General features: G+C 32.7%; 3 protein-coding genes across 10 annotated transcripts in view; 1 reads left to right on the forward strand and 2 right to left on the reverse strand.

Annotated features, from left to right (window-relative positions):
• The first annotated feature begins 1,077 nt into the window (after window positions 1-1,077).
• On the forward strand, window positions 1,078-3,988 carry LOC126769762 (uncharacterized). The gene is made up of 3 exons (XM_050488681.1): window positions 1,078-1,195; window positions 2,344-2,497; window positions 3,888-3,988. The coding sequence occupies exons 1-3, from the start codon at window positions 1,082-1,084 to the stop codon at window positions 3,986-3,988; spliced, it is 369 nt and encodes a 122-aa protein (XP_050344638.1). The 5' UTR covers window positions 1,078-1,081.
• Window positions 3,989-5,247: 1,259 nt separating this feature from the next.
• Window positions 5,248-8,154, reverse strand: LOC126769540 (uncharacterized). The gene is made up of 4 exons (XM_050488401.1): window positions 8,008-8,154; window positions 6,679-6,852; window positions 6,274-6,427; window positions 5,248-5,386 (listed from the first exon to the last, which is right to left on the reverse strand). The coding sequence occupies exons 1-4, from the start codon at window positions 8,089-8,091 to the stop codon at window positions 5,286-5,288; spliced, it is 513 nt and encodes a 170-aa protein (XP_050344358.1). The 5' UTR covers window positions 8,092-8,154; the 3' UTR covers window positions 5,248-5,285.
• A 4,455-nt stretch (window positions 8,155-12,609) lies between these two features.
• LOC126769437 (disheveled-associated activator of morphogenesis 1) overlaps window positions 12,610-21,566 on the reverse strand; it is a 121,083-nt gene continuing 112,126 nt past the window's right edge. For all 8 annotated transcript variants that reach the window (XM_050488240.1, XM_050488239.1, XM_050488235.1 and 5 more), the window contains 8 exons: window positions 20,981-21,310; window positions 20,342-20,481; window positions 19,940-20,101; window positions 19,361-19,540; window positions 18,034-18,157; window positions 15,919-16,164; window positions 15,224-15,406; window positions 12,610-14,967 (listed from right to left, as the gene is read on the reverse strand). In XM_050488240.1, coding sequence (XP_050344197.1) covers window positions 14,653-14,967; window positions 15,224-15,406; window positions 15,919-16,164; window positions 18,034-18,157; window positions 19,361-19,540; window positions 19,940-20,101; window positions 20,342-20,481; window positions 20,981-21,310 — 1,680 coding nt within the window. In that variant the 3' untranslated portion in view covers window positions 12,610-14,652. The remainder of the gene's footprint in view (window positions 14,968-15,223; window positions 15,407-15,918; window positions 16,165-18,033; window positions 18,158-19,360; window positions 19,541-19,939; window positions 20,102-20,341; window positions 20,482-20,980; window positions 21,311-21,566) is intronic.

Below are 21,566 nucleotides of genomic sequence, written 5' to 3' on the forward strand. Positions count from 1 at the left end.
TTGTTACGTTTCAAAAAATAATAATAAGTAACGTTTATTGTTTTATTAACATTGGATAAGAAAATCATTGAGTTATTATTGCTTAACAATGAAACGAAGAAACAATATTCGTGAATCTAAATTTAAACTGAATAACTAAAAATAGCTTTTTGGACTGAAACAAAAGAATGACAATTTATTGTAATATTTTTTACAATCTTGATTGAATATCAATTTCTTTTCTTTAATTTCATGTTTGACCTTAACCCCGAAATATAATTATTGGGAAGGTTTAACATAATTCCAATTTAAACAGGAGTTGTTGTAAAAGATAAAGCTTTCTTACAGTCATAATTAGAGGTATTATTTTTAGTTATATTAAGATAAATCTGAATATGATATGATTTCTTTTTCATAGTATATTTTACTGTTATGTACTTTTAGGTTATTTCTATTCTGTTTTTGTCAATTCTCTAGCTAGCTGCTCTAAAAGAACGAAGTATATGTATAATAAGGTTTTATTATACATATACTTCGTTCTTTTGATAACCTAACTCTGTTGAACTGATTTCTTTAATCCTTCCATGCCAACGCTTTAGAGCTTTGAAAGAACATTCTACGGATGCAAAAAAGGCAACCATTAAAAAGTCATTGAATTATAATTTTAAGTCATTTTAACGTCATGTACCCCAGTAGGTTTGTTTTTTTATAGAATAGGTAAGCGGACGAGCATAAGGGCCACCTGATGGTAAGTGGTCACCAACGCCCATAGACATTGGCATTGTAAGAAATGTTAACCATGGGCCACCAACCTTGGGAACTAAGATGTTATGTCCCTTGAGCCTGTAATTACACTGGCTCACTCACCCTTCAAACCGGATCACAACAATATCAAGTACTGCTGTTTTGCGGTAGAATATCTGATGAGTGGGTGGTACCTACCCAGACGAGCTTGCACAAAGCTCTATCACCAGGAATGTGGATCATACGATCGTGTAAATAAGGCTTTTTCTTATTACGCAGAGGAAAAATTTAAAATCTTTTACTGACCATAAACTAATACAGTTACTCTGATCCCAATGTTTTATTTCAGGTACATCCAATGGCCTACGGCTGTTCTTTCTTCATTCCTCTGAGCTATCTTCTCGTTACTATCTGGATACTGGTGGCATTGTTCTTCGCTGCTAGTATACTTTTATTTTGCGGTATTGCTAAGGTAAATATATTTGTTATATGTTTTTAACTTACAAACATTTATAAAAAAAAGTTTTATCTTCATTTTAATTGGGACTAACGAAAAAGTATGTTCTATTTAATTCGTCAATTAATATTAATTAAAACTTAGAGAACTTGAACAAGACTTTTATTTAAAAGTTGAAAAAAAGGATACAATTGTGCTTATTATTATACACAAATATGCGACGGGAAAAATCCCGTAAATATCTTGTTTTAAAATAACATTAACAATCTTCAAGAAAGTATTCAGCTGCATATTATCCCCTCCAATTAAGCGTTCAGCTTGTATTACCGACCCTTACAATAAGTTCAATATTATTTTCCTTTCTATTCCTAACTATCTCCTAACTCATCGCTTAACCTTTATGACGTCAGACTGAAGCCGAAACTGAGCCTTTTAAACTTTTATTATACTATAATAGATTAGATACACAATAATATTTAGTTACAACTGAGTACAATCTATAATATTTTTGAAGTATGTCTTAAGTTATTTTGTTATTTCAAATTATACGTTAACATTACCAGGGTAACAAGTCTTTCCTTTGTTATTTGAAATTTCGAGTCCATTTAGTTATTGTTTCAAAAGTAACCGGGCTTGTTATTACACAAAACTTATTTACGCTCTGTTCAATCGCTGTACAAACGTTTTAATTAAAATATTATTATTTAGTAGTACATGGTTCCACGAATTCAATTCTTGTTGTCTATTTATGTAACAATATCCGATCTATATAATGTCCGATATAATATGTTATGTGGATAAATTTATTCTTCCATCTATAACTTTGAATTTAATCCTTAATATTTCACTTAACCTGTCCCATTTAACATACCATTTCAACTTAAATAATTATAATTGCAATATATATGTTTTAAAGTATGTTTTCTTAAAATTTATTCATAAGTCTACGGAAATGATATTCGCGATCCTGTCGATTGACATAATAATCGCTCTAAATTAATACAGATGTGGAATATTATTTGAAGATTCCTCGAAAATCAAACACCCAATTTGATATATTCAACAACACAACTCAATGTCTTATAGTCGGGTACATGATAGCAGATTAATCCCTAAAATATGTATTGCAGCAATAATTACATAATAGGTAAATATTGTTCCAGGATGACGCTATTCTCTGCGCTATATGGATCTGGTACGCTGTGGTCTTCGTAGTTGTGATGCTAATGATGATGATGCTTCTGGCCATCGTGTTCACTTCCCGCAAGCAGAGGAACAGGGTCTTCATAGTGATACTTGGCATGCTTTGGTATATCTGTAAGTGACATTTCAAATATCTAGCATTTTTGCCACTTAAAGATATCAGAACTCATTTGGTATGATTACATATATACTATAATATGGTAAGGTGTGTCAGTGGTCTTAATTCTTTCTTTTTTCAAAGTTCGTTGCATTTTCATCCTTTTCGACTGTTTTAAATATTATATAAATGTACGGCTGATCATCTTCACTTGTAGAAATTTAAACATTTTTAACACAGTCAACGCCAAGCTTGAATACTAAGTTTTTTTTCATCATTTTAGTTCCATCTTTGTAATTGCTACGTTTTTTTCCCTTTCTACATATTTTTTTAAACTAGTCTATTTTTTAAATAGTCAACAATACTTTTTCGTTTCTCTCCTATTATTTCTTACTTCCAAAAATAAGACAACTTTTCATACAGCAGTAGTTGAAATAATATCTTCAGAGAACAGCTAAGACCCAACTTTTCATACTTACATGTAGCTTAGCTTTACGAAAAACGAGTTGTTTCTACGAACTAGATTCATGCAGTGTCGGCTTAAAGAGATATAAACAAACTCCTAAAATATCGTAAATTTAAATGTTATAAAAAAATTAATGAATAATTTAATATTAATTATATGTAGAAGTTCCAAAAAAAACCCATCTTTTATATTATATGGTAAATATGATTTAAACAAAATTATACTTCTGAATGTAATTTCAAAGTACTTGGTTTTGATATTTTTAGCAATAATATATCCAATATCAAATTGTAGAATGGATAAAAAATATTAGTTCTTTGTTTTTAGAGCAGTTAGACAGACTAGCAAATGAGTCAGCATGACAGCTACATGGCAAGTTAGCAATTTGGTCGGGCTTTGTGCGAGTTTATCTGGGTAGGTACCACCCACTCATAAGATATTCTTCCGCAAAACAGCAGCACTTGGGATTCTTGTGTTCCGATTTGAAGGATGAGTGAACCAGTGTAATTACAGGCACAAGGGACATAACATCTGAGTTCCATTTCACAAAGGTTGGTGGCGCATTAGCGATGTAAGCGATGGTTAACATTTTTACAATGTCAATGTCTATGGGCGTTGGTGACCACTGACCATCAGGTGGCCCATTTGCTCGTCCGCCTACCTGTATTATAAAAAAATATGGCAAGTAGTCGGCCATATAGATTGAATCTGTAGGAAATATTATCCCTTACATCACCATGCGCCACGAAACATGTCCCATATGCATGAGTTGTGCACACATACACTCTTCAAAGCAGTTTGGCGGGAGAAATTGTGATGAGTAGGTGGTACTTCCTTAGACGAGAATGCACAAAGCCTCACTACCAATTGACTTCCTGTAATTTCCATGTTATTGTAGTAACTAATAAAGAATAAGTAATTTTAAATTTCGTTTCTTTCAGTGACCATCTACTTCATATTAGTTGTGAACAGTCATCGGAAGCATTTACTCGTCCCGAATTTTAACAGTCTTGTAACCAATCTCGTTGATGAAGAATCGTAAATGTTTATTTTTCATTAAATGACCTTTATATAGTTCGTGTTTCTCTTTATGAAATTCAAATAAATCTAATTATGTCACAAGGGATGAAACAATTTAGATAACTTACTAACGTGCAATTGTCCTATTTCGGTTATAACAGAAAACAAATTAAAATTATGTGTGTTGTAAATTACATTATTATATAACAGTGGTAATTAGGTAGGGTTTTGTGTAATCATTGTCATCAATAATAATATCATATGTAATGGAATCACGATGTTCTTGAAAATCATAGCAGTTTGTCGAAATTTCACATTTATTCTAGAAATTCGGAGGTTTCAATTTAGAAGAATAATTTGAAATCTGAGCAATAATATAATACCCTACACCTGTACCCTCCCTAACACCTAAACGCAGACGAAGCCGCAGGCAAAAGCTATAAATTAAAATGTATTCTTACATAAAAACGGACGTTGAATAGTAGTGTCGGTTATTGAATAATTTATTTTTAATAATTAAAATTGCATAACTTTTTTTTTGAATGATACTCGTGTAAATTCTGACTAAAAGAATATGCCATTAATTTAAATGTTAATTTTTCTTGTGAAATTCAGAGTAAACGATTCTTGATGGATTGTGATTGAGCGGTTGATAAATTTACAAACTTAAAAAAGAAGTGATGAATCCAATATAATTATGTATATATAATCATGTATATAAAACAATCTATTTGTAAAATTTTCGTTTCGTTTTACATATTATATTATATGTAAAATGATACGAAAATAAAGTAAAAATATTTCTAGACAAAACAAAATAATATAAGAGAATGTGTTGAGCAATAGGATAAGCTGTAATTAGAACTGTCAAAATGATACATTATTTTTAGATTTTATTATTGCTAAATTCCATACATAAATCGAATATATATATATATATATATATATATATATACTACAATTAATAAATAAAAATAATTATGGTGATAATACAGCAAGTGACAAAACTATATGGAAATAAAAAGAGGTATATGTATTCAATTTGAGCAACAATGATGATTGGAAAATGACGTCGACATTCGCATATTTTTAAGCTATCAATCGCTTTGATGTGTCTTTCGACCATTCGATTGATTAATTTGAATAAAAGCTAACTCCTAAATCGCTTTGACAATTACAATGGGCGAATACACTTGCTTAGCCAGAGTTATAGAATTTATTTAAATTCAGTATAAATACATTGATGAACAACCAATATATATAGAAATACAAATTTATTTATTAATTGAAATGTTTTTATTATAATCATCTAATAAAAATTAGTTATCTGTCGACATAGTTACAGTAACATTTTTTTCTCGTATATGTTTTACTTCTCGCCATAGTCCAAACACTATTAGGACGAAGTATGTTAGCGCACCTGAAAAAATAGTTTTTTTTAAAGTAAAGGTACCACCGATATTTTTCTCCAGGATGAGTACATTTAATGTTTTTTTAGTCATTTATATAGTGTGTATTATATATTTATACTTATGATTTTACTACCTTGTTGATCTAGGAGCTAGATTTTCCGCCAAGGTAGGCCTGTAGGTATTACCCACAACAAGGTACGGCTCGTGTAAAAATAAATAAGGAATGTTCAATATGGAACTTTCCCTTTTAAAAGGACAAAAGTGTATTAATTATTATTGTTTTAATAAGGTTAAACGCTATGTTTTTTATGTCCCGCAATCCAACCCTAATTTTGTACATCCTAATTAAGTTTTGGGACTTAATAGCTTCGTGACCCGGGACTTCTAATTCGAAACTCGATACTTGCTTTATGCAAAATCGTATCGTGATGTTATTTACAAAATGTAATAATAAGTTTTACTCTGTTACTAATATATGACTTTTCACTACAATATCAAATGCATATAATATGATGATTATTATTTATTACTCTTTATAGTGAAAAGGTTTCATTTAAAAAAAATAGATGATTTATTGATTAGCTTTCACGCGCGTCAAACTTAATGACTTAGAAGTTTATTTTATAAGTATAAAATTTTATTTAAAAAAAATCTGAAACCTTGAGTATTTAACATGTGAATTGCTTGGAACCCAATTGATGCTTAAAATGTTGGTACATTATTTCATGTTCAATTATTGTTGATTATTGAAATCGAGGCTTCCCAAACTCCAATCTTAATATAGTAGTTTTGTAAATTTATATATACTGTATACTTATATGTATATGTAAAGACAAAGTGTACTCAGCAATACGATAATTAACATAATAGCATCTCTCGCTCCGTTCTTACTTACCTATAGCGACCAGTCCAAGAACAAGACAGAGAATCCAAATTACAAAATTGATGTCGGAACTGTGCATGCATATCAAAGTGATCAACAGGAAGAATGTTTGTGACAGCCACATAGATGTTATCACCACCCAAGACAATAGGACTGAAGACTTTTTCTGAAAGTAATTAGCACTTCGTATTAAGTAAACGGTAATTACAAATTTCTTATATTAATTAAGACTTTAGCTCTAAATGTATGTGTATATCTGATTTTGTTTTGCACATATCGTGGTATCTTTCAAAATTTGAAATTATTTTATTCAATCTTGATTTTCATATGATAGGGAATAATAAAATTTATGCATAACAACATTCCTATTCTATAACAACAATCTTTCTATTTAAATATATTCAAATATATTCAGACCTTTTTAATTCCCCACATCAGCCAGCCGTGCATAGCGGACATAATGAAGCAGTAAATGACACCAGTGATGCTGAAACTGTAGGCATTTCGCCACACATATGCAGTACAGTTATCACAGTTTTTCATCAGCAAGACCTGGACGATTAGAGCTATAATGCATATCACTGTAACACACTGAAAAATAACTTTTATTAATTATTATATTCCTCGAGATGGTGAACTGATTTAAGCATCGAACGCATAGCTAATCTTTATATATAAAATTGTTGTCGTGGAACTCCTAAGAAACTGGACCAATTTTAATGAATATTCTTATGTGTGCTAGAATTAGTCAGGAGGGTAGCGCTACGAGCCAGTATTTATTTGGTTAAAGTGAAATAAGGTTTGGTTAACCAAAAAAATAATATATAATAACCTCATTTCACTCGTGTAAAGTCGGGACCGGCAGCTAGTTTCATTATAGAATTTAAAATCAAACGCTAGAGTACTTGGAACCAGGACAAAAATTGGTTTATACATACACACTGTTCTATTCCAATATACTGCCAAAGGTATAAGATAAGATTTACTAGGAATTAATCGCACGTACATAACATACACACAAATGTATTTAACTCTGTAACACTGCACTTCGCAGTAAAACGCACACACTAATGCGTTTGCTATGTAATTAGCTTCTACCATTATGTATTCGAATGTCATTTATTTACCCGTAAGCTTAAAGCAGCACTACAATTTTTGAATATTTATTTTAAAATCTTGTTACTGCATTCTTAACATTCATCTTATTAAAGTAAAGGGCGACTGACGTGATAAATTGATTATGTTTGTAAAATTAAAATAATTGTCCACCCTAGGTAACAGCTTTTTTTTTACTTGATGACTGCGCTTGATTTGAAACCAAACCTTTCAATGCCGTGTACGATATGAATTTTAAACACAAGAACTCAATGTTTATTATCCGTACTTCAAACCCGACTTGATTTATTTCAGAATTTCATGAAATATTTATACTACAATTGTATTTTTTACTTAATTTTTATAGAATAGATAGGCGAACGAGCATATGCGCCACATGATAGTAGGTCACCAACGCCCATCGACATTGGCATTGTAAGAAATGTTAAACTAAATATTAAATTCACCCTTCAAACCAGAACACAACAATACCAAGTACTGCTGTTTTTCGGTAGAATATCTGATGCGTGGGTGGTACCTACACAGACGAGCTTTCACAAAGCTCTACCACCAGTAAATTATTATAGTTATTCAATCCATTACGGAATATTAGAGATTAAAGTCTAGTTAATAATACATCTGAATACTAACCATGAGAGTAATACTCCCAACAACAGCACCTGTGCTGAGAGGATACCGACACAGGAATTTCTTTGGAACAAGAGCTTTTAGCATTTTTATATTTGTCAAATTACTATACAAAATAATACAAGTTTAAAATATCTTTGACGTCATGACCAACTTGATAATAACAAGCTATTGTTTTTAAATTTGAAGAAAATATTTTCTTCTAAATAAGAACGTATTTTTCATATTATTTTTAATTAATTGTAAAGTCATTTTAATTTTTGTTTATAAATACAATAACATAAAATCCAGGCAAGTGCGAGTTAGACTCGCGCATTGAGGATTCCGTACCACCACACAATACTGAAAGATTATAGGCAGATGGTCCAGCAAATGGGACAAATTATGGTAAGTGGTCACCACCGCCCATAAAAATTGCGATATAAGTAATAATAATCATTCCTTACACTGCCAATGCGCCACCAACCTTGGAAACTGAGATGTTATGTCCATTATGCCTGTAGTTACACTGGACCACTCAAACCGGAACTCAACAACACTAAGTATTGCTGCTTAGCAGGAGAATATCTAATGAGTGAATGGTACCCACCCAGGTGAGACAGCACAAAGCCCTTCCACTAGGTAGAAATAAAGTAAAAATATTCCACGCGGATAAAGTCAGCGCATTTTTTTTTGTGATGTAACTACAAATTTACGGTTTTTGGATTTTTCCCGTTACTTATGCTTTAAGACATTGCTTCTAGATAAATTCCACTATTTTAGATTAACGGGGTATAGGTTTAGGTATAGGTTTTGATTCCCTCGTGAGTGAGAGTGATATGCTGGTAAAACGACCAAATCATTTAATTATGTTAACGTAGAAATTTGATATTTTCACAGCTCCAAGGGATTGCAGTTATTGTTATTTGGAATTTAATTTCAACTTTATAAGAAAAAGGGTCTTGACGGACAGACAGGCAGATAGACAGATGGCCTACGAAGTGATCTCATAAGGGTTCCTATTTTCCTTTAGAGCTACGGAACCCTAAAAAAGTAAAAGGTGGCTTAAAAATTGAAACTACCCATTTACACGCATTATATGCTAAGGTATGTAATGAGTTGAGATAATACAATATCTTCATAGAAATTAATCATAATTATTTCCGATTTTTATAAAATTAAGAAGGCTACACGTTATGTTAAATCGACGCCTAGCTAACTTCTCAACATGCGCTGTGCAGAGGAATTTGACTAATTAAAAAAAAAACATTAACTAAAAGATTGTAATGTTTTTTTAATCCATGGGTTACTCAGATCCTAATTCAAGCAACAGAGCCTGAATCCAGTGACGATGAATTTATCATTATTATTTTCTTGTGTTAAAATAGAGTAAATGTACAGGTGACGTAACTGGAAAGCACGAATAAAAGTGAATTGAGAAGGAAGGAAAAAAAAAATTAGTAATAATAATTATTTTCTTGGTTTTAATATGAAAATTGACATTTATATGTAATTTTAATTATTACTGGTAGACCTAATTTTCCATACACCAAAAACAAACGTGTTGTTATTAAACCGGGGCGTATGGTTAATGAAAATAAATGTTAATTATGTTATTTCACTTTGAAAACATAAGCCACGGTTAAGTTAAATTGAAATGAAAACATTGAATATCATTTTCATTTCACATACGCATGTTAGTATTAGTATAATAAAAACAACCGTTGCTTAATCTTAATATCGAACTCATTATACCGTATTTATTTTACATACAATAATTATCATATTATGTGATTCATTCAATTAAATATGTAAGTATTTTTAACGATATTATTATAATTACTCATACTTTTAATTATCGTTAAAGATTGATTGCATTACAAATAAATAGGTTTAGTAGGCGATTAATAAAAGAACCCTGTGTTCTTCGAAAAAGTATAATCATTGATGACAGAAAGAGAGAAATCTGTTTTCAACTAAACATACACTAAGCAATGTAAGTAAGGTTGTCAATTCTTATAACTGATTTAGAAAATTTGTATTTATACACCTAAGTTTTATATAATATGATTTTGGAATTAGTATTTTTTTATTTTCAGACAAGACAGTTGTATTTAACTAACTTTGCAATTTAATTTGTAGATTAGCATAAATATTGTGCGCATTTTTCTTGGTGCCTCTCGATTGAGTATACATTTAAATTATAATAATCCTGACGATTCAAAAGTGCTTGTAAAGATTTATTCGAACAAAGTATATTTACATTTTCAAATGAATCATTTCCAAGGATCAATATGAAAGCTACTCATCGTATCTATTGTGTTAGGAAGGTTACACTATTAAACATTGTGTATTAATATCCCTGAATACGTATTGTTATAAGGAATAATTGATAATAAGTTTAAAAAAACCAAGACATAAAAAATAATTCAAAATATTATAGTCTAAATAGACGTACAACGACGTAAGGGTGATTATGGTTCTTAAAATAAATCACTCAACGTTATGTCTAAAACATTACATGTTCCTTAAAAATCTTATTCGCTTGTAAAACCGTAAAGTGATATTGACAATAAATGAACGCTAAATATGTTACTTCTAAAACATTCAATAGTTCTAGAAAACTTGAAAATATTATATATAATTCAAATTTTAATGAAATATGTATATATACATACATACATACATGTATTAATAATTTATTGTAATCACAAGTTTTAATTAACTTAAAAAAGTGAGATTACTTTATATAGTTAAAATAGTAGTAAAAATGACGTTAAATAATATAGTATAATTATTTTAATAAATTTTAAATCGTCAATTTACAAGTTTATATTAAGTGTAAAGTTACCACTGTCTTACATTATTGATTACCTTACTATATAAGTATCAATAAATAAATAATAATATAAATATTATCCTGGGACATTTTTCACACACGGCCATCTGATCCCAAATTAAGCTTGTACAAAGCTTGTGCTGTGGAAACCAGACAACTGATATACTACATATACTACTTTTTCTTTTGTAAATACATACTTATATAGATAATTACACCCAGACTCAGGACAAACAGACATGTTCATGCACACAAATGTCTGTCCTGGGTGGGAATCGAACCCACAACCTTCGGCGTGAAAGGCAAGTGTTCTACCAACCACGCCAACCGGCTCAAATCAATAATTACTAATATTTTCCAACAAAAGACGCTTTATGGGATAAAGATTAGAGATACACATCATAGATATACTACTACTCTACTACTACTACTAACTATGTAAAGCTCTCACTGAAATAATACGACCGCTTAACTACATATATATCACTAAAATAAAATCTTAAATGAGAAATGATTAGACTTCATAAACACTGTGGAAATAATATTGTTAAATGAAGACTTTATTGTTAAGTATTATTTTTATTGTAAATATATTCGTAAATTGTGTGTTTGTTAAGTCTAAGGTATTTATTTCCAAGCCTGTGATACACTTTTAACAATCATCAATCAATCAATTTAACATTTATTTTCTCGAAGAGGAGATTTGGAACTTATCCAGTAGTGGTTGCCCCGATCTGAAAACCGGCCGCAATAAACTGGATCATTTCGGCTCTAATAAAAAATGTAGTAGAGAACAAAGCACTTGAGAAATTAAGACAGATCAAGAGGTACTAACATCGCTCTAGACATGGCTAAAGGTCAGATGCAATGGCGTGTGCGATACCTAAACCTTAAGGGAGTTGGAAGTATCAATCAAATGGAAAAAAAAATCTAAATTATTCAGATGTTCACACATTGTCACAATTTCATATAGAGAAAGTTACTGTATAAACTTCCAAGGGAATAGCGTAGAGTTAAAGCAATACATATTAAGAAGGAGTAGAATTTAGGTTTAAAATAGAAAACTTTTTTATCTAATACTAGGTTTAGGTACTAAAAGACATTATCCTGACTAAATCAATATTCATGCTCAACTTACTGAAAAGAACAAAGGACATATGACTCCGCAATTGTAATCATTATTGGGCTGGTGTACAATATCCAGTGTTTTTCAAGGAAAACATTAGTATAAGAATAACAATTTACGTAAAAATATATGACACTAAAATAAACATAATATGCGAGATATTCATTCGATTTTCCTTAAGAATAAAAAAATATGAAAAGCTATTCTCTTGAAAAATATCAGTAACGTTATATGTCATGTACAACACATTATATGTATATAAAATGTTTACGACGAAGTTTTAAGCATCTAATAGTGAATGTAAGAAAAGCTTTCCACGATTCATATAACTATAATTTTTTACTCGGTTTTATAAAATTTATTTCACACAATACTTACCCACTATCGAATATTTAGTCTGTGCGATTTAGAAATGCGATACAATGACTCAGCGCCATCTATCGCTATTGCTTGTAACATATTCAATTGAAAAATTTACGAAAAACCTTAATCGAAAATATATTTAAAATAAAACAGATAATAAATTTCAAGGTTTTATTTAAATAGTTTCTATTCAAGGTATTATATAATATACTATAGGCTTAAGCAATACTGAACAAAACAATAAAATTTACATAATATGACAAACTTCTATAGGTATGTAATTGAATAAATTATTTAAAAAAAAAATCCATCTCATTACGGTAACAGATTGCATCAAAGTAAAATTAATATTTACATCAACTATTATAAATCGTCACATAAATTAAAACTTTTTTTTAATAAGTTGTATTAAAACAATATACATAATATATTAATCACGAAATCAGATCGAAATATAAGAAATATGTAAAATTACAAATTGTAAATTTCTCGAAAATTCCAAATATGGCATAAGATTATACTATACGTAATAAATGTTCAAAATTTACGCCGTACACTTAGGCATAGACAATCAATTCCTATTCTACGATTCGTCTGCGAGTTTTGACAATTCCAATAATTCCACATTCAAAAGCTTCCTCTACCCCACATTGCACCCGAAGAACAACCAAGAGTTCAATTACGGGCTAAATTTATCAACGTCTTCAAAAAATCGGTCAATTTCGTATAAATAATATGTGCATATCCTAAACTATGGGCGTGTAAATGCAATGCATCAAATAAAACCCAAAACGAAGCACGAGACATACGTAGCCTATTCCAATTCCAAATAAGAGTAAAGACAAATAAAAAAACCGTTGACATTGAATTAACGCGATATCATTGGTCGAGATATTGGATTATCTATGATTTTCATAATGTATTCGTTAAAACATGGCGTCTAAAATATCGAAATCCTGGAATTATATCAGAGGTATTAGCGAATAGCATTTAATACGTTAATCTAAGATTTGTTCTTTAATCCTCCTTCGATTGGAATAGGGTGTATACTTAAAACACAAGTACATTTGCAATCACTTACAGCCGCTTTCGCAGACACACGCTTTGCACGTTAACAGCGCATAAAATGTTCCCCTGAAATTCAGTATTGAGTTTTTATGCAAATCATAAATAATATAATAATAATTCAGGTCCATCCCATAATGGTCATAATCATCACCAACTGGTCGTAAACATTGTTATTGTTGACATATATATGGTTCTATGTCATCTGGTCCATAGATAATTTGTTTTTTTCTTAATCATAACTCAAAATCTGATATGTTAAATCGAACAAATGATAGAAATTAATTTTGTTTGTCAACGTGGTACGAAATCTGAAATAAGATCACGTGGATCCACAATACGTCTAGATTAAGGAATATCATGCAGTCTTAAGCTTTACTCGAATAAATTTATATAATTTCCTACTGAAAACAATTCTTATTTATCCCGTAATAATTAAATAAGTCTTCTAAAGTTTCATAGATATTTTTTTACCCATTGAAATAAGTTCCATAAAATCATTTGTTTCAATCAAAACAGCTGGTTATATAATTATATTTTTTTTTTTGGTTACGTCACTAACATTCATAATATTGAATTTTTATTATCTATTTTTTTTGTCTAGTATATTTATAAACGCAGAATTATATGCTGATATACAAGCACTTTGTCTAAGCAACAATCTTTATTTAATTATTTAATGAACTTAAATAAAATTATAAATAAAGTTGATCATAGATAAAAAGACCCGTAAACCATATAGAATAATGTCTATGGATCTTTTTATAATTTGTCACAGATCACATAAAAGAAACCACTATAAAGGATAAAGCAGAAAGTCTCAACCTTTGCATCACTTCTCTCCCCGGATTTCAAACGTATTTTGTTACACCCCATTTTACATTAATGTGACAAAAAATATCACGTTGTCACGCTTTTAGTAATAACATTTTGAAACATACGTTTTAAGATGTTATTTTGTCTTCGCAGTTTTATAATTCAAATATATTTTTCGTTCGAAAGTCCAACGCCATACGCAAGCACCCCCCTCCCTTAATGTACCTTTACGTCGGCTAAGACACGCCCCACTGGTTGAGACGTCCTGCCATAAACAAACCAAATATTGGCACAATCAACCTACTATTTCTCTAATTCAACACGTTTATTTGTGACTCGATTATTTTATTCTAATCTACATCCAACACTGGAAATATCACTTAAAACGCTTATATTTAATGTTCCCGACATTCCAGGAAACAGATCACTCGAAATTCCATTAAATCAAATCTGGATAAGCTCAATTCTTCTGTCGTTCTCTGGAATCTTCTCTGCAGACTCCTCGTGGCGGCGAGTCCCTGCCCTTATACCCAGCCTTAGCGGCCTTCCTCGATCTCTTGATCTTTGCGACGTCATCGCCGAATACGTCACCGGTTCTCAGAGCTGATATGAGATCGTCGAATTCTCCTTTCTGTCCATTGGTCAGGGTGCCATCTCTGGAGTTGTCACCGGAGTGGCCGTTGCAATCGGACGTGCCGTTGGTTTTACCGAGTGACCTACCAACTGAGCTGAGCAGGCTCGAACCCTGTTTCCTTTCCATAGTACGTTTCTTGAGCTGTGGATTTTTAATTCAATATAATTCAAAGTTCAATTTAATTTCGCTTATCAGCTCAAATCATCATCAATTATTAAACCTAAAATACACAATAAATTATTTATTCAAATAAATAGGTAAAGTTTTCATTAAATTTAACTTTAAAGTTTTTTTCTAAATGTATTTTGGTTTGTCTTTATGAAATTGAGAGTAGTTAGGGGGAGAGGCTAAATTACCCCCAGGCTGCTTTATTTTTAAATGGCAAGTCTCTCATTACCTCCTGTTCGTGCCTGGTCCGTCTCTCCTCCTCGTCTCTCCGTCTCCTGGCTGCGTCACACTCGGCCCTGGCCTCCGTCAACTGAGTCAGGAATGCATCCAAGGCGCCGAACAGCTGCTCTGGAGACGCACTGGGTTCCTCGCCGAAGGCATGAGCGCAAGCTTCCAGACGACTCTTCATATCCTATAATCATAATAATATTATATACATATTTTCTTAATTATTGACGGTATGCGTTTTTTGTATGCGTGGTTACATTCTATTCCTAACTATAACGTTTCGTCGTTACGTCACGAATGTAATATATAGTAATAATTTAATATTGCAACATTGGTTTCGACTTAATTAAACCTTTATGTTGGAAAACCTTAGTACAATTTTGTGACTTTAAAAAAAGTGGTTCACTTATATGAAACACATCCAAACATAAATATTAAATGAAAAAAAACGCCTGAAACTCATCTAGAAATACTAAGTAATGTTTGTTTTTTTGCGATTTCACGTCTTAGCTACTCAGCTGATCATCATAAAATTTTGCATACACATTGCCAGGGGTAGAGAAAAAAACATAGTAAGGTACCTAACAAACACCTTCCCCTCCCCTCACACGCAGGCAAAACCGCGGGCGGACACTTGTAGTTTATATAATCATTTCTAAGAATATTCTATTGACATATAACTAAATCTTTACTAACCTGGAACAAGTCCTCTAACTGGGTGAAGGAGCATACAGCATGGGCATGGAACTCCCTCATGACTGGAACGAAGGTGTCATTCGGTTGTGCTGGAGCTGGTAAAGTCGCGTGGTAGTCCAATTCCCTGGAGACCTCGCGTAGACCATTGCGTAAGGCACCGACGTCCTTCTCTAGCTGGTCGACGCACACTTTAGCGGCTGCCCTTACGTGCGGTAGATCTTCTTCGAGTAGAAGGACTTCTTTGAACTGTAATATTTTGAGAACTTTATTTTAAAACATTGTAACTTTTTTTTTTTTTTTTATAGAATAGGAAGGCGGACGAGCATATGGGCCACCTGATGGTAAGTGGTCACCAACGCTCTTAGACATTAGCATTGTAAGAAATGTCAACCATCGCTTACATATCCAATGCGCCACCAACCTTGGGAACTAAGATTTTATGTCCCTTGTGCCTGTAATTACACTGGCTCACTCACCCTTCAAACCGGAACACAACAATACCAAGTATTGCTGTTTTGCGGTAGAATATCTGATGAGTGGGTGGTACCTACCCAGACGAGCTTGCACAAAGCCCTACCACCAGTGAAAGTTAAGTTAAGAAAGTTAGAAAGAAAGTAACTGTTTATCGATTGTGTTTTAACTATAAATGTTGTTGATCTATACGTTCGTTATCGCTACTATTTTTTTTCAAATGTGAATTAATTAATGTAAGTCTTTTTCAATTATGATAATATTTCAAATAAATGTCATGTATTACAATAAGCTTTTATTTATTGAACAAAATATCAAAACTCTTTTTTACATATAAAATACCGGTAAGCTGTCACAACTGCCCATAGATCTAATGTCCATAAGAAATATTAACCATCTCTTAACTACGATGTTATGTCCCTTGTGCCAGAAGATTTACTGGCTTACTCATCCTTCTAACTGGAATGGGTGGTACCTACAAAGACGGGCTTCCACAAATCCCTACCACCAAGTCACCTCTCAACAAACTTTTCCTAAAGATATGATTTCGAGCTTAATTCTCAACAATGCCCTACTGTGATTTGGAAGGGTTACGTGTATCCAATATTTTTATATCCATACTATTATTATAAAGAGGTAAAGTTTGTGAGGTTTTAGGGGGTCATCTCTGGATCTACTTAACCGATTTTGAAAATTCATTTGCCAATAGAAAGCCACATCATTTGTTAGTGTTATAGGCTATATATTAACCCGAAAAATAAAGACTTTTTCGTGGTAGTGGGATTTGCAAAGTAAGTCGGAGAAAAAATGATCGAACGAAAACGTTTCTTTCGAACGCTGCCTTAAGGATGAGAGATTTTTTTTTTTTTACATTTAATATGAATATGATTGAGTTCTAGATAAAAGTTGTAGAGCCTGATAATGCCTACAAAAAGTCACCGACATCATATGTCTAACTTTTATATTTAAGTCACAAAAAGTTCTTTTTTATATTAAAAAAATAATTTAAATCGTTAGGTCATGTTTAATGGTCATATTATCAACAATTATGAATTATTATCAAAATAAGTAAATTTATCGTCTTAAGTATTTAAAACAAAAGACTTTTCCTTTTTACTGCATATAATTTGGACGGACGGTTAAAGAGATAATACGACATAGGTATGGTATAGAACTGTGACCGTGTCGTAATCTATCGAGTGATATTTCTATTAGACGGTTTTTTCATATACGTAAATCTATTTAAAAATAATAATTACTTTATTACCACGGAAATTTTATTAGATAAAATATAATTTTTTACAGTTTGTTTTTTGGTGGCAAGTTTAAGAGAAAATTTAAAATACCATATACGCGAGACAATTTTATTATTGTTCGGCCAATCGATCACAAGTAAAAATGTTTACCGCCCAACGAAGTGGGCACGGTTCAGATAGTTATTTATATTTTTATGGAAACAAACATTATATAATAAATTTTAATATAATTATATTTGTGGCAGAATTTACAATGGTGATTTTTTTAATATAAATTATTATTCACTCTGAAATGTCTACAGTGGAAAATGGTCGTTTAATCTCAACTATTATTATCAATTGTGATAGTAACCCAGTTAGGGTTTAGCTTTAATTGTCTATGACCTACCTGCGTCTCCAACAGTTCGACGAGATAATGCAACAGCGTTGTGTTCCGCGAAACGCTGGACTTGGTGTCTGCTAGTTTTCCTAGAGATGATAGTCGGAAGCCCGAAGCATTTCCTCGAGCGCCACTAATTGCAAAGAAATAACAATGAAATGTCACAAATAATTTTATTTAGATTACAAAAACAATTCAAAGGATCAATTAGTAAAGCAACACCCTCACAATAAATAAATCCAACAATTACTTCACGTATGTTTCTTTAACATAATTTTACAATCCATATTATTATGCATCGTAAAATTTTTAGGTCAAACGTCAGACACTCGAACATTCAACATGAATCGAATTAGAAAACGTGTAATTTCCATCAAACTACAAGTGGCGTTTTTTGAGTATTATGGCGATAAATACGTTTGGTACTAAATATTACGTAAGATAAATTCAAAATAATACCACTTCTCAGCGCACAATACATTACATTACATAACATATTAGTTCCCAAGGTTGGGAGCGCATTGGCAATGTAAGCGACGGATACCATTTCTTACAAAGCCAATGTCTATGGGCGTCGGTGACCACTTACCATCGCGTGGCTCATTTGCTCGTCCGCCTAAATATTCTATAAAAAAAATATTGCGGTAAACACAATTTAGAGTTGATTATCGGTGACAAGATAATAACTAACCACACTAACACTAGATTAATAAGTTAAAATATACACTAACACGACTTACTGGTTGGTTGGTACTTATTTACTGGTGGTAGGGCTTTGTGCAAGCTCGTCTGGGTAGGTACCACTCACTCATCAGATATTCTACCGCAAAACAGCAATACTTGTTATTGTTGTGTTCCGGTTTAAAGGGTGAGTGAGCCAGTGTAATTACAGGCACAAGGGACATAAAATCTTAGTTCCCAAGGTTGGTGGCGCAATGGCTATAAGCGATGGTTGACATTTCTTACAATGCCAATGTCTAAGGGCGTTTTGTGACCACTTACCATCAGGTGGCCCATATGCTCGTCCTTTAAAAAAAAAAAAGACTAAGAAACATTTGAATCGTAAACGTCTTAATGTGGAATAAGAGGCTTACTATACTGTACTGTACTATACTATCGTGACACAAAAATATTGTACCGTACCGTAACCGTAACAGCCTGCAAATGTCCCACTGCTGGGCTAATGCCTCCTCTCCCTTTTTGAGGAGAAGGTTTGGAGCTCATTCTACCACGCTGCCCCAATGCGGGTTGGTGGAATGAGCTCCAAACATTCTACCAAACCAAATAAAAATATAGAGAACCAAATAAACTTAGGTAGTCGTATCGAGTAACTCACCGGTTCATGTAGTTGCCGAGCGCGAGCACGATCTCGAGCAGCGCGCGCAGGCGGCGCGAGCGCGTCATGTCGCGCGCGGCGCGCAGCACCACGGCGGCGCGGCTGCTCGCCTCGCCCACGGCGCCCGAGAACTTCTTCTTGAACAGCAGCGTGCGCACCCGCTGCGAGTAGTGCGGGATCCTGCGCCGAAAGTCGAAGTCTAAAATCTTTATTCGATATAGAAGCGTTTTACTTATTGATTGTCATAGATCTCCCACCGGTTCGAAAATACGCACCTCAGACCTGAGAGGAGCCGGCGAAAGAAACTCGGCGGGTTTTTTTTGTATCTCATTTCTTTACCAGAAGTGCAATACGTATACGACACTAGCCAAATTATATATATCTTTTTTATTGAGATAACCTGGAGACGATCGTTTCACAACCAGGGTGTGCAATCGTTTAAAAAGTCATCGGATGTGTAATACCCTTTAGATACCCAGATACTTTGGACTCCGTCTCCCTGTACCCACGTATATGGTCTTACATAAATAAATTTAAACAATACCAAATATTATAAAAAGTATATTTTTTGCTACTGACTTGGAGATCTCGTAGAGGAAGCGATCAGCTCGCGCCATGCTATCGAGCTCGTCCTGGTGTTCCTCCAGCAGAGCGGCTTCTTCTGCACTCGGTGTGAACTTCAGCAGCTGTTCCACCATGTCCAGCGGAAGCTGTTCCCCGCTGTCCATTCGCAAGATTGCTCTACCATACGAACAGATGTACATTAAGTTTGATAGTTATACCCGACAAATACTTCGGGTATTTAAAATACTCAAAGCCTTAATAAAGTCTTTATATAATATTAACAATTAACCTATTAACCAAAAATATAACGTTTTTGTATCACTAAAACTCCACCTTGAAATAAATTTAATAAGAAAAATGCACAAAGGGACAAATTTTTGAACTCAATATTCAAAAATATTAAAAAAATCAACCCACCGACAAATCTCCTCGTCAGACATCTTTAACTTCGATAGCAATATCGTGCAGTTTTGCGCACGACGACCGTCGATCACGGATAAGATTTTGGTACGTGGCTTGGAACCCAGCTGACGCAAATCTTCAACGGATCCTTCGTTCTGAAAATTAGTATAAAGCAAATAGTTGTATTAATATTTAAGTTTAAACATCAATAGCTTCATAAATAGATTCTATCATAATATTATAATGGATGAAATTAATCAACGGTACTAGACACTATAATAAATTATTTTATTCAAGAGGCAACTTTTATTTAATTATTTAAACATCGAAACTAACGTGAAATAGGTACTTAACAATTTATATACGAGCTTAAATGGTTACTCAATTACGGGTGGCATCGCGTTCAATTCAACCAAACTTAGAAAAAGGAATTAATTTATATTCGATGTACATACATATATATTTTTTATTTTTATTTTATATAATAGGTAGATGAACGAGCATATGACGGCCATTTTATTTTCTCATTTTAATACCTAACATATGGCAATTATCAAATTTATCAATCTACTATTAACAACTCCAAATGACATAGCATCCAGACATCTTCTCCAATTTATCATCACAATCATATAAAAGCGAACGCATCTCTACCTGAACACCATTCTTCTGGTATGCGCAGAACATCTTGTCGATCGCGTGCAGGTCCATCGCGTTGTACAACTTTGCATCGTCGAGTTCCTGCCAGATCGTACCGTGAAGCTTCGTATCCGGCAACTTGCTCCAGTTGAAGCTCTTCAGGGGGTTGCCGGGGGTGGGAACGTTCTTCTTGGGTCTCGGAGGTGCAGGAGCGAGAGGGGCCGGGGGTGCGAGAGGGGCTGGGGGAGGCATGGGAGCGGCCGGAGGAGGGGGGCAGAGTGACGGTGGAGGTGGGGGTGGTGGCACACTGCAGGTTTCGATAACTGCGCTCTTCAGATTGCTGACCTGAAAGATCAAAACGAACGTTAAGTAATAACTAAATATAATATATAAAAAAATTAATAGGAGTACTCTTTGAACAAACGATAAAGTACATATATCAGAATAATATATATTTTTTATTCCTATTTGCAGATCTAGTGGATATTATTATAAATAAATAGAAAATACTGTAACAATAAACTTCTGCTGTAATTACCTATATATTACCTCTAGAAATTATTAATTTTATTATTGTTTAAAATATATTAATACATTTGTA

Source organism: Nymphalis io, chromosome 7 (assembly GCF_905147045.1).
Source record: "Nymphalis io chromosome 7, ilAglIoxx1.1, whole genome shotgun sequence".
In the NCBI taxonomy this organism is placed as follows: Eukaryota; Metazoa; Arthropoda; class Insecta; order Lepidoptera; family Nymphalidae; genus Nymphalis; species Nymphalis io.

Bases quoted from the DNA above. Each gene is read 5' to 3' on its own strand.
- LOC126769762 (XM_050488681.1), top strand. From the start codon at position 1,082: ATGGCCTACGGCTGTTCTTTCTTCATTCCTCTGAGCTATCTTCTCGTT. The intron at 1,196-2,343 runs GTAAATATATTT...ATATTGTTCCAG, and splicing joins TATTTTGCGGTATTGCTAAG to GATGACGCTATTCTCTGCGC. The intron at 2,498-3,887 runs GTAAGTGACATT...CGTTTCTTTCAG, and splicing joins TGGCATGCTTTGGTATATCT to TGACCATCTACTTCATATTA.
- LOC126769540 (XM_050488401.1), bottom strand. From the start codon at position 8,091: ATGCTAAAAGCTCTTGTTCCAAAGAAATTCCTGTGTCGGTATCCTCTC. The intron at 6,428-6,678 runs GTCTGAATATAT...AATTACTTTCAG, and splicing joins TGATGTGGGGAATTAAAAAG to AAAAAGTCTTCAGTCCTATT. The intron at 5,387-6,273 runs GTAAGTAAGAAC...CTATTTTTTCAG, and splicing joins TCTTGGACTGGTCGCTATAG to GTGCGCTAACATACTTCGTC.